Below are 13,362 nucleotides of genomic sequence, written 5' to 3'. Positions count from 1 at the left end.
CTGGCGCTGTGAGACAAACCCCAATGGATCCCAATCAATCTACACACCATTTGGAATATCTGCACGTATTACGGCCCATATCTACAGGTATTAATAACAGAAATTTGTGTTAAATTATGGGACCCAATCGAGTTTTGAAGTTACTGCACTCCACTCTTATAATTTGATGGATTTAGATCAATTCGACTGTTGATGCTGATTAATAATATATTCAGACACAAATACAAATGTATGTACATACTAAAAACTCATGGCCAAGTATTATGCTTGTTCTTGAGTATTTGAGAACTGTGCATATAAAAGTTAAGTGGCAAATTTTAAATATGTGTAAAAAAAAAAATGCAAGATTCTAATTACTAAAATAAGTAATTCCTTCTTTAAAAAAGTTTTACATAGCTATTAATGACTATGCTAAATTTGATCTATTTAGCGCGACTATATCATATAGATCGGTTGAAAAAACTGACTTTGATCAATACCTTCTTTAATTGCTAGCCTAAGATTGTAGTCCATTCATTAGACTTAGACTTTTTAGGTAGAACGTTTTTCCACTTTGACGGTTATATATGTACATATGTACATATGTAGTTAGGGAAAGGGTAATAAAAAACTTGCAATTGTATGCTTTGATGCGGTTGAAGTAAGCCTCGTCCCTCTGGTTATACCATCATTATAGATTGCAACCACCTTCCAAATTAATAAAACAATTATGTACATATTTCCGAAAATTTTTATTATATAACCATTTAGTAATACATCGCTATGTATTGCATATATATATTGTTTTAATTATATGTATTTGTCATATAAAGTTTATTTGTTCAGCATTTATATATGCTGATTATTGTTTAAAAAAGTACGCCGAATTAAGTTGATTTATGAAATGTACTTTTAAGATATTACATACTTTTGTCACGAACACAATGCGGATATTTCACTATTGGTAATAATGTTGTCGTAATTGTTTCGATTTTTTATTTGTGATTTCGACAAGACATTGGTAAAAGTTTATAGTTTCGAATTTTGTAAAATTCGTTAATAATTTGAAATATGAAGGAAAATTCGCAAGAAATACAAATTTGAAATCGAAACAATCCCGATTTTATTCATTAATGAGCTGCTTAATGTTTACTCATACCCATCATGAGCATGAGCATCTTTGTATTTTTGTGTATATATATATATTTATATATGTAATTTATATATTTGCCGTGGTTATTTGCCAGGGCCAATCGCCCGAACAATCCGATTTCGAACAGTCATTTTTTTCGAAAACGTTTTCTTCAGAAAATAGCTCTGGCTTTAGAATGAACCTCGGTTTGTTCATATTATATAATTTTTTTTTATTAAGAAACATTTATAAAATATTCGTTGTAAATATTTTAACCGTCACGCCATCTACTACAAATTTAATGTAAAATCTTACATACTGTGTAAAAAAATATTTCTCGCTTTTTGGTATGCACGGTAATACACGATTTAATCTCATAAAACTTTCTAGGTCGTAGAATAATATAGTTAAGAATAGAAGTTGAAGTTCGAGTCGGAGTATAATATGAGCGAGTGTGTGTCTCGGTCGAGATAGTAGCTACAATCAAAAGTGCACAAACGGGTGTACATTTAGAACAACAAAAGCTTGGCACATCCAGGCCATACCACCAGGATATACCAACAACGAATCATTGATTTAAAATCGCCTGATGCCTGATTCCATGCTCTCTAATGTGGGATGAGGATGCCTCCGTAGTGCCAATTTGTAAGCAAAGAACTCATTTTGATGGATAGAAATTTAATTTTCGGTAAGTTTCTGCATTGTTGCTGCAGTCTTAATGAAACTAAAAAGAGCTTATGTTATACTGACTAGTTAAACAATTTTTAAACTCGAACAAAGGATTAACTAATGGGAAGGAAGGAGGTTTGTCGATTGCCAATTGGATTTGGTTTTCATTCATTTTGCATTGACCTTTGGCAATACTAAACTGGGAATGGGTATTGCATTAATTGTTTTTTGTTTTCTTTTTTTTTTTTTTTTTTTGGCTATATTAGCTATGCTCGAAAGATGTTTAGATACCCTCAATTTTAATACTCAATGTATGTATGTGTTTGCGAACTTTGGTACCTTATATTCCGGGTTCCTGTTAAATCTGAAGTGTTTTTCTTGTTAATTAATATATATATATATATCTATATGTTTATGTTTTTATGTATGTATGTATGTATATATATATCTATATGTTTATGATTTATGTTTACGTTTCAAATTAAATTGTACTAGTCGAATGATTTACCGAAACATTTAAATATATATTATTTTATATGTAAATATGTTTTGCGCGTTCATTAAACTTTTTAGTCTCACTCATTTTATCTTTGATTTCTACAATATTTAAATAAATGAAAAACAAAACTCAAAAAAGAGAAGACTGGTAGAAATAATACCGATCTCAAACTCTGATAATGCCAATTGATAAAGTTGAAATTAAAAGATATGTATAAATTAGAATTAAGTTCAAAAATTTTTCTAAGCAAACAAATCTATAAATATTTGAAAACTTAAGGCAGTGGGTCATTGGGACAATATATGTATGTATGTAAATAGATCTTGAATCTACAAGTGTAACATACGATATGAATAAATAATTAACTTAACTTAAAAATTTAAAAAACAAAAACAACAGAGACAAAAACTAACTGTATAGGCTTCCGCGCAATATATATATATATATATATATATATATATATATTTATATTTATATTTTTGTATATATATTGTTACTCTCAATATTAAATATGATTGACTATCAATATATAAGTCTTTTTTCACATTAATCGTAAGCTGTATATAGACAGTGATGGGCGTTTGGGCGCAGGATATTTAGCCAAGGAGTCTTTTGCATGCAGCCCAGTTCAATGTGTTTATATCTGTTTTGACGGAAAAATAATCTATTCATGAGCTGTGGTGATCGTATCAATGTCTCGTAAAGAATGCAGATACACACAGACATTTGTATGTACCTTTGGGTAAATACCTGGCGCCCAAGTGTCTTGATCCACAACACTGTATATAGGTATATAAGTAGTTGTCACATGTTGGCTCATGTAATATATTGAGATAAATAATATAGTTATGATATCTGTATTTGACATATAGTACTTGTAATATATGTATGTATGTATGTGTGTTTTGCAATTGCATAAGTGCCTGTGTTTGGTTTTGGCTTAATATTACTGCTTATTTATCAGTCAACTTATTTTATTTCTGAGAGTGGTCTAAAAATATACATTTGTTAGAACCACCGCAAAACTTTGGAATTATTTTGTTGTAATTTTTTTTCTTTAATTTGTATTTAAATGTATTGATCTCAATCTCTTTGCAGAGCTACCTGTCTGTCTCCTACATACAAATACATCGTTTTGTAATTTTACTAGAATATCGTCAACATCCAAAAGTACAGCTAATTGTTAAAATTCGTTACATAGAAGACTTCGACTCTGATTTTTCCTATGTGTGCGTTAGCCATAATTATTATGGAAATAATTTCTGAGTTATATTAACTTTGTGTGTCTGTGTGTGTGTGTGTTTGTGTACATATATGTATATGTATATCCCTATATAACAAAGGAATATTCGAATTCACATTATATGGCTGCGTAGACGTGATATCGTTTATAAAAGTTGCCCCGATTCTATGGCTTAGGTTAAATTTGAATCTGACTGTCTGTAAGTATTGCCAGAAAAGAAAGAAGGGAAACCATTGCGTATTTAAGAAATACCCGAGTTTTACACTACTTGTATTCAAATATGACTTGCTGTATCATATCTGTTAGTATCCTAAAATTACCACACATACCCGAAAAATTGATGAATTAAAAGAGCTATATAAACTCTAGCAACCGAAGTTTTGCTTGCACAATCCTGACACTATCGATTGTTAACAACGGACAACAACGGGAGGATGGAAACTATCCGTGATTTTCGGACTTCGATTGTCAAAATAGCTATTGCCTGAACTCTGAATCCCCTCGCAATCACTAGATTCGATAGACAGAGGGGGAGTCTTACATAGATACTCTTAGGTAGGTGGCGATTGCGATACAATAATCCCAGATTGGCTTAACCCAAAATACGCATCGCATGGTAGACGATGGAATGACAAACTGGGCACATGGCTTCCACAGATACACAGATCTGATTGGCACATTCCATGCAAAACATATTGTGGCCACAGGGAACGAGCGCTGTAGTGACTTCGCGCTCGTTGCACACGAAGCATTCACGGTGCATCCCTATCAATTTATCAGCTGCACTGTTGGGTTGTAACTGGTTTGCTGTGATTATATTAGACACGGAACGTGGTGCTCCGGACTCCATTGCTTGTTGAGCGATGCGTTGACTCTGGCTAGTGCTAGCTGCATGGTCGCCTAGCCCTAGCAGCGAGTCCGTCGGACTTACCGAAGCCGTCGGTGAGCAATGCGAGTGAGCGGTGGCTGCCGTAGTGGGTGGCAAATTCCAAATGCTGGGGGAGTCGCCAATTCCTTCGTCGATGTCAATCGAGTCACTTAAATTCTTCCATAAATTCAACAGCTCTGGGGGAGTATTGACGCTATTAGTACTATTGGCGCTATTGTTCGTGCTCTTCGTCGATGCTGTTGAGGAGGCTGATGAGCATGAGCGCGTCAAGATGTTCGCTCCAGATGCGGATGCCGATGCAGATGCACATGCAGATGTGGGTGGGCAAAAGGACAACGATTTGTTTGCGGAAATGGTGGTTGTGTTGCGGTATAAATGATTAGCTTTGGCAGACTGCATATGAATTTCACTGCCAGCGACCGAACCCGGTTTTGCTGTCAACATCGGAACCATATTCAAGTCGGACAAATCAGAATTTGGAAAGCAATTGGCTATAAGATGTCCTGGTATAGATTTTATCGTCACATTTGTGCAGGTCGTACTGTTAATGCTGCCTAAATCGTCGGCATCTATGCAGTTAACCATACCATTACCGCCAATACCATTACCATAAACCTTAAGTGTATTATCCGAATATTCCACAGACGGTGATATGCCATTTTTGTAGATGGATGATAGTATGTCTGGATTTAGATCATCGTTCAGAATCTGAGTTAGCGAATTGATTGTGTGGAGTGAGGAGAACTCATTCGATTCGAGCGAGTCGTTGCCATTCTCGCTACCATGGCCTTTATCTCCTCCTGATGATCCGCTACCACTGCCATTCCCAGTTCGTAAAGCAATATGTGCCTCGATCTGTTTTCGTGCCTTTTCAACGTTTTCCGGCAAGCCGGTTACCTCGAAGATCGGCTCCTTTTCGCGTGACGGTGTGACTATGTATGTTTGTGTTTCTTGCTGGATGTGTTTGATTGTCGCCCCCTTAGGACCAACAACTAAACCTACAACCCGATAAGGTACACGTACCTGTATGGTGATCTGGCCAGGTAAGCAGGGGGGTCCGGATTGCAAACGAGATACCATCCCACCGCCACCGCCACCCCCGCTGTTCGGTGTACCCATACCGTTTCCGCTTCCTGCTAGTCCTGAGTTATGACCATCAATCGATGGCTTTCGCGAGGCTCGTATCAAGCTGAAGTGATCGGCTGCTGAAAGTATTTCTCGTTTAGCTTTGTTCACATCTTCCTTTCGACCTGTCACAACAAAAACTGGCTCTTCGCCGCGAACTGGCGTCTTGATGTAGGTATTTGTTTTAGCTCTGAGCGCTTTAATCTTACATCCTAAGTGAAAAGATAAAACAAATATACCAAATTATTATTATACATTTTTGAGAGCATTATTCCAGTATAAAAGGCTTTTAAACTATAATATGATTGCGTTAGCGTACCTTGTCTGCCCACTATTTCGGCCACATGTTCAGAACTCGGCACTGGAACACATTCGGTCATATTTTGAGACTTCTTTGACCTGTCCTCCAATCCAGCGGTGGGTATTAAAAGACCAGATCCCGACGCCGAAGGCAATGGTAGGTTGTTGGTGTCTCCTCTCGCATAAGGGACTTGATTAACATTCATCGAACCAAGCTCAAAATCATTTGGCGCAGCCGCCATGGTCATGGGCAAAGATGGCTGAATATAGCAATTGCGATTCTCATTAAGACCAACCAATGATAATTCCAGGGCCAATTGTAAAGTCCTGGGATCTTCAGACAGTGGTAAAGATGTAATCACTTTAGTGGGCTCAAGCATTTGATGGTGATGGGCTTGATTCAAATTATGAATAGACTCCGCCATATTCATTTCGTTCAGCAACTTTGGAGTAATTTGTGTGGACAACATGGAGTTCGTGGTATCGCCTTTTATTGCAGGACTACTATCACTAACAATATCAATATGATTCGGCACTTTTGACTTGCCAACTAGCTCTGAATGTGAAAGCGAGAGAGCAAAGCTATCCCCAATTACAATACCACTTTCACACGAGGAGGAGGAGCTTGTACTCGATGACGATGATGATGCCAGCGAAGATGATATAGCAATTGCCGCTGATCCAGAGCTTGAACCAGAAGCTGAACTCACCCCACTGATTCCTTTGGACTCCGTGCTTATTATGTGTGATCCAGACATGTCATTATATTTTTAATGCAAAACTAAAACTTTTGATATCACTCTTTGGGTGGCACTCCTCCATTTACGAATATGTATTACCAAGTAATAATCGTGTGGGCACGATTACCAAAAAGCATATTCTCGATGAAATGTGTCCAGGATTTCTATGCTCTTTTCTTGTGGTAATGTCTCTTCTCACCACATTGTATGCGTTCCTGATATTGCTCCTTCGTGTGTGAATGACTTCTGCAATATACAATACCAAAAGAAAAAAAAGGAAAAAGAACCGAAAACCAAGAGGAATGCATTTGGATTTGGTATACACACACGCATGTGAATGGGAGTGAATTCTATGTATGTACATATATATGTATATATATGCCTGCATGTGTACATATTTATTTTTGTATAGGTATGCAGCATATACATATGTACATACACACGGCTCCGGGTGCAATGAAGTGATGAGGTGCTGGTGCCTAAATACTTACATTGAGGGGCTACAAAAATATAAAAAACCCAATGCCAATGCCATTAAATGTTGCCTATTTGTTAACACAATTTCTTGGGAATCAAATGAATATTTGTTTCCAATTTATTATTTTCCGTATTCCTGGTCGGACCTAGCCGCGTCTCGCCTGCGCCTGGATTTCTCTCCTCGTAGCAACCCCTAACTTACTACTAACTTGTGTCACTCACCCCTTGTAACTTCCACTTCTCTCTCTCTCTCACTCTCTCTCGCTCTCACTCTTTACTTTTCTCGCAAAGCCCAAAGAACAACCCCCACCCTCGGCCCACCCCCGCACAACATCACAATATAGAGGCTGGGTTGAGATACATTTGTATCTATGTGAAACGAGTTACACCCATCAAAATTTTTTGTTACACGTTTAATTACATGTAAAACGGATAGTTTGATTTAAATGTGGTTAATATCTATATTTGTCATTAATGCACAGAATCACTTCACTTCTACCCGAGTCGCAAACTAACTACATATACACAATATGATGCATCTGATGAAAAATTATGTATGTATATACATACATATGTACACCATAGGTACACATTCCGGCAGTAGCGGCACGCCTACCATTGCCAGGACGAAAAAACTAAATAACTAAATAGCGGAATATGTGTGGGGGTGTGTATACAAACTGCACTTTGGAGTCAGGATGCACAGATCTTGATGCGAGTATCCTTTCTAATTAAACATCACCGCAGAGTAAATAAACTTTAAAAACCAATTTACTTTTACCGGCACCGGCTTCCGTTTCGCGGTGTATGAATAAAACGAACAAACAAACGAAATTTAAATTTTACACATTTATTTAAATGACATTAACTCTGCTGTTATCTGCCCAGAGCAGCGAAATATCGCTCGACTTTTCTAACAAAAATTATAATTTAGAGACAAATAAACACAGTTTAAACCTACCGACAAATTTTCCTTAAGAAAAACACCCAGTATGATACAGGGTAGAGCTGGGAAAACTATCGATGGCACTATCGATACTATCGATAGTATTAAATAGTCCGATATATCGATGGTAATTTGTCGATAGTGACTATCGGTGCTTCAATGAGTTTGCCCTCTCGCCGTAAATTTTTGCCCTCTCGCCGTAAATTCTTGCCCTCTCGCCGTAAATTCGAGCCACTCGACATATCAGTGTTGGAACATGCAAAATGGTGTAAATTGGTGTTTAGTGCTGGTATACACAATAAGCTATGGACTATGACGTTGCCAGACTGACGTTTTCTTGGCGCGAATTTTCAAATAATAATGCAAAATAATTTTATTCAATTCATTTTCTCCAATTCTTTCATGCTTTTTCAAAGAATTTGTTGCAATTTGCTTCCATCAATGATGCTATTTCTCACAATTTGTTTACTTCGTTTTAGCCTTTCTAATTTAAAAACCTTTAAAATGAGAAAGAATATTCGACCATGTCTTTCGTAAGTTATTCATTATGTTAATAATGTCATGTTTTTACTCTTTACCCATTTATAACTGTGATTAAAGAAGAATGATATACTTGAATTCATCGGCTGCTATATAAAGAGAGACAATTCAAGGGTATGCAACCTTCAAAGTATATATATTCTTGATCAGCACGACGAGACGAGTTCAACTAGCCATGTCCGTCCGTCCGTCCGTCTGGATCAACGCAAACTCCTCCTAGACCGTAAGAGCTACATAGCTGAAATTTTGCACGTAGGCTTGTATATACTGCAGGCGTTGTATATCTCGGATTCAGCCGGATCGGACCACTATATCATATAGCTCCCATACAAACCCCAAAGTCACGAACAGTGACTTTTCTCAATAACTTCGTTATTTTCTATGCTATTATCGTGAAACTTAATATTAGAGAGTTTACCACGCCTATAAGCGACTATGCCAAATTTGATCAAGATCGGGTGACTATATCATATAGCTCCCATACAAACCCCAAAGTCACGAACAGTGACTTTTCTCAATAACTTCGTTATTTTCTATGCTATTATCGTGAAACTTAATATTAGAGAGTTTACCACGCCTATAAGCGACTATGCCAAATTTGATCAAGATCGGGTGACTATATCATATAGCTCCCATACAAACCCCAAAGTCACGAACAGTGACTTTTCTCAATAACTTCATTATTTTCTATGCTATTATCGTGAAACTTAATATTAGAGAGTTTACTACGCCTATAAGCGACTATGCCAAATTTGATCAAGATCGGGTGACTATATCATATAGCTCCCATACAAACGGCCAAGTCACAAACAGTGACTTTCTCAATAACTTCGTTATTTTCTGAGCTATTGTCGTGAAACTTAATATTAGAGAGTTTACTACGCCTATAAGCGACTATGCCAAATTTGATCAAGATCGGGTGACTATATCATATAGCTCCCATACAAACGGCCAAGTCACAAACAGTGACTTTCTCAATAACTTCGTTATTTTCTATGCTATTATCGTGAAACTTAATATTAGAGAGTTTACCACGCCTATAAGCGACTATGCCAAATTTGATCAAGATCGGGTGACTATATCATATAGCTCCCATACAAACCCCAAAGTCACGAACAGTGACTTTTCTCAATAACTTCGTTATTTTCTATGCTATTATCGTGAAACTTAATATTAGAGAGTTTACTACGCCTATAAGCGACTATGCCAAATTTGATCAAGATCGGGTGACTATATCATATAGCTCCCATACAAACGGCCAAGTCACAAACAGTGACTTTCTCAATAACTTCGTTATTTTCTGAGCTATTGTCGTGAAACTTAATATTAGAGAGTTTACTACGCCTATAAGCGACTATGCCAAATTTGATCAAGATCGGGTGACTATATCATATAGCTCCCATAGGAACGATTGGTCGAAAACAGTGACTTTTGTAAATAACTTCGTTACTTTTAACGCGATTGCTTTTAAATTAAACATTTCTTAATTTAATATATATGTTAATGACTGTGCCGAATTTGATAAAGATCGGGTGACTATATCATATAGCTCCCATAGGAACGATCGGTGGAAAACAGTGACTTTGATCAATATCTTCGTTATTTCCTATGATTGTAGGCCTTTCTTTCTCAAGCTTAAGCCTTTTTAGATAAAACGTTCTTCCACATTGATGGCTAATAGGTAAGGATAGAGTTACCAAAAAAGTTGCAAGGGTATACAAACTTTGACGCGGTCGAAGTTAGCCCCTGCCCTCTGGTTTTTTCTTTTTTCGGCAAACACTTGTTGCTTCCATTCAAATTTTACACAGAGTGTTTTAAATAAATTTTTAAGAAAATAAATTGCAACTTTATTTCGGTGAACATGTCGGTTACATTAATGCACAACGTGGATTGCAATGAGATTGCCAAATTGCGGAGGATCCCCATTGGCGAAATACCACCAGGCAGGCCAATGCGATGGTTTTATTTAGAAACTTAAAAAATTTCAAAAGCATTCCATTTGTGGTCTGCATTGATGAACTTTTCTTCCCGTATGTACATAAGTAAATGGAAAACAAATTATTGTTATAAAAAATTTAAGACATTAGGATTTTGAGTATTTGGATATCAAACTTTCTTAGAAAATAAAAAAAAAAAAAAACAATATGAACTTGATTTCGAAATGCATACCTTCTTAAAAAATTCCTCATAATAGCGCATAAAAAGTATTAACTTTTAAGAACCTTTCATAAATTATCAACTCTTTTAGATAGCATTTAAGTATGGGAAGAAGGAAAGAATTCTGAGAATGTCTAATCTTTATCATTGGTTAACAATTTAAGAGCATTCTGAAGGTTTGTATTGTGGTTCAGATAAAGCCGTAGGTCTCATAAAAAGATATTACCTATTTATGTATATATTTTTGGTTACATACTTATCAACATTCTAGTAAATGTGTTGACTCTAGACTAAACTTCAAGAAGCTGAAAATTTCATCTCTTACCTCATTATGATCTAAAGTATAGAGCAATAAATCCGCAGTTAAGTTTACGCCGCGTCCGCCACATTCAAGGCAATGTATTAGCACTGGAGGACACAATTGAGTTCCTAAAGAAAATTGAGAAAATGATTGACATCACGTGGTGGTGAAACGATCTGTAGTTTGTGAGAATTCCTGATACACTTGGAACTGTCATAAATTGGAAAAAGAAAGGCAATTAATACTGCTTTAAAAAGGTTTCCTATATTCTCCACTAACCTGACCAAAGTCTAGGCGCTGTTGACTGCTTAACGGTATATAGCTCATATCTTCAGTTAGTTGAACAACCAAATAGACATCCGCCTCCCATACGCATTGCCATAAGAGGCGCATTGTTTGCGATTCTTGTGGGGATTGAGCCACAATGTAGAAACGTTGCTGGTACCGACAGTGGCCTAAATTAAACAAAAAGTATTATAATTGTTTAAGGAGTTTAATTCACAGCTCTTACCGATATATACGATGCATTTACATAGTCATGACGATTGTCCTGATTCTTTTGTTAAACGGTCTGAATTCATAGATCAAAGTGTTCATACTAACAAATATCAGGAACTTTGTTTTGGAGGACTCGTTGCATTCAGACTTATTTGGTTTATGAATGTTTTACTTTTGATTACGAAACTTAAGCCCTTTTCACATGATCAAGAAATGTTTTCAAAACTTACTTAAAACTTTATAAATTGACTAATTGTTTGCCCAATGCTCACCAGCTTATCCTTGGAGTATTGTCCACAAATGGGCTGCGGTTTGCTTAAATATTGTAATACATGTGCTCATGCGCACACTTTTAAGAAACAAGAAAGCTGCAATGAAATGAAAATTTTAAATAATTTTTAATTGTCTTTGAAATTGTAATGCAAAAACAAATATACATATAGAATTATTTTCAATTTTAATAACTATCCTAACGACTTTTCAAAAATAAAAACAAATTCGATGTCTCCAAGAAAAGTTTATTTTTTTTCATATTTTGGGTTTTTTTTTCTCACTCTTGCAGAACACGGGAAATAGAAAGAGACAGAATGATTCGGACCGTCTCTCTCTGTCTCTGTCTTTCGAAGTGGTCGGCCATTTTGTTTTGATTCCCATTTGGAGAGGTCGGCGATTCTTCTTTGAAGATAATTCTGTTTTAAAGATAATTCTGTTTTAAATACATTGGAGGGGAAATAATAGAGATGGGAGAAATGAGAAATCTGAACAAAAGTAATATGCGGGAAAATTTCGCTTTAGAGATGGAAATGAAATCGAAATTCAAATAAAAGGGAGAGAAAAGTCGGGCTTTTTGAAACTGATAAAAGTAAATTCAAAGTAAAACACAATTAAATTTTCAAAACAACAATAAGAATGGCGAACCTAAAATTCAACATTTAAACAAGTGAAATTCCAACTATAAAAAGGAGTCCAGTATGGAAATTAGAAGCAGGAATTACCGAATTCAAAGTTTATTTGGAGAAATTCGAAAAAACTAAACCGAATAGAATTATTCAAAACTTCAATGCTCTGGAAGTGTTCATGAATGAGCCTTTTTTCATAAGCATCGACGAACTTTTCTTGCCCCCCCTGGTAAGTCTAAAAGAGAACGAAAATTTTGTTACAATATAATATATATTATATACGTTTTAATTACAGACTGCAATTAAACCCGGGTACTGAGGAAGACGGATCCTCCACAAAAAAATTCAGGACCGGGGATGTGGGCAAGATCTTGTGCATGATGGCTGTTTCATTAGACGGCTCGAAGAGGAGCATTATTTACATGAACCTAAACACGACCATGGAGCAGTACATGTCTGCAGACACTATAATACAATTAGTAAACCAAGTCATTGAATTTGTAACTAAAGCACACATATCCACTAATTTGCTTTGCTTCGTTGTTGATGGCAATGCAATTAATGTGAGAGTGCGAAAGCATTTCTTAGAAAATAATGGAAAAGTCCCCTTTGTTTGGGATTACATTCATTTCCAGAATGTAATGCTCAATCATGACGGGCACACCGATAACACATTGTGTCATGTGTATTCAAGGCCGCTGGACACCGAAGATCTGGCAATTTTAGAGTGCTGCGACTTCGGTGTTCCAGCGGAATTGAAAACGCATTACACAAAAGAGAAGGAGTCCCTCTCCAAAGTTGTTGCAAGGATCCATACTTGCAATAGGAAGTTTGGATCCTTGCAACAAAGTAGAAACATATGGCTGGGGAATATTTCAAATAACAAAATTGAATGCTTTGGCAAATTAGTTTTAAGTACAATTAGGCAGTATTTTACATTAGATAAGATTAGTAATGTAAGCGATTAT

At 36.1% G+C, this 13,362-nt stretch overlaps 1 protein-coding gene across 1 annotated transcript; it reads right to left on the bottom strand.

The window, feature by feature from the left end:
- Positions 1 to 2,780: 2,780 nt before the first annotated feature.
- LOC137583212 (RNA-binding protein MEX3B) lies at positions 2,781 to 7,455 on the bottom strand. The gene is made up of 3 exons (XM_068298157.1): positions 7,068 to 7,455; positions 5,856 to 6,822; positions 2,781 to 5,748 (listed from the first exon to the last, which is right to left on the bottom strand). Exons 2-3 carry the CDS (start codon positions 6,592 to 6,594, stop codon positions 4,115 to 4,117), a joined length of 2,373 nt encoding a protein of 790 aa, XP_068154258.1. The 5' UTR covers positions 6,595 to 6,822; positions 7,068 to 7,455; the 3' UTR covers positions 2,781 to 4,114.
- Positions 7,456 to 13,362: the final 5,907 nt, after the last annotated feature.

Source organism: Drosophila tropicalis, unplaced genomic scaffold (genome assembly GCF_018151085.1).
Source record: "Drosophila tropicalis isolate 14030-0801.00 unplaced genomic scaffold, ASM1815108v1 contig_859, whole genome shotgun sequence".
In the NCBI taxonomy this organism is placed as follows: domain Eukaryota; kingdom Metazoa; phylum Arthropoda; class Insecta; order Diptera; family Drosophilidae; genus Drosophila; species Drosophila tropicalis.
The sequence above is the reverse complement of the archived record's forward strand: the minus strand, read 5'-3'. Positions and strand labels throughout refer to the sequence as shown.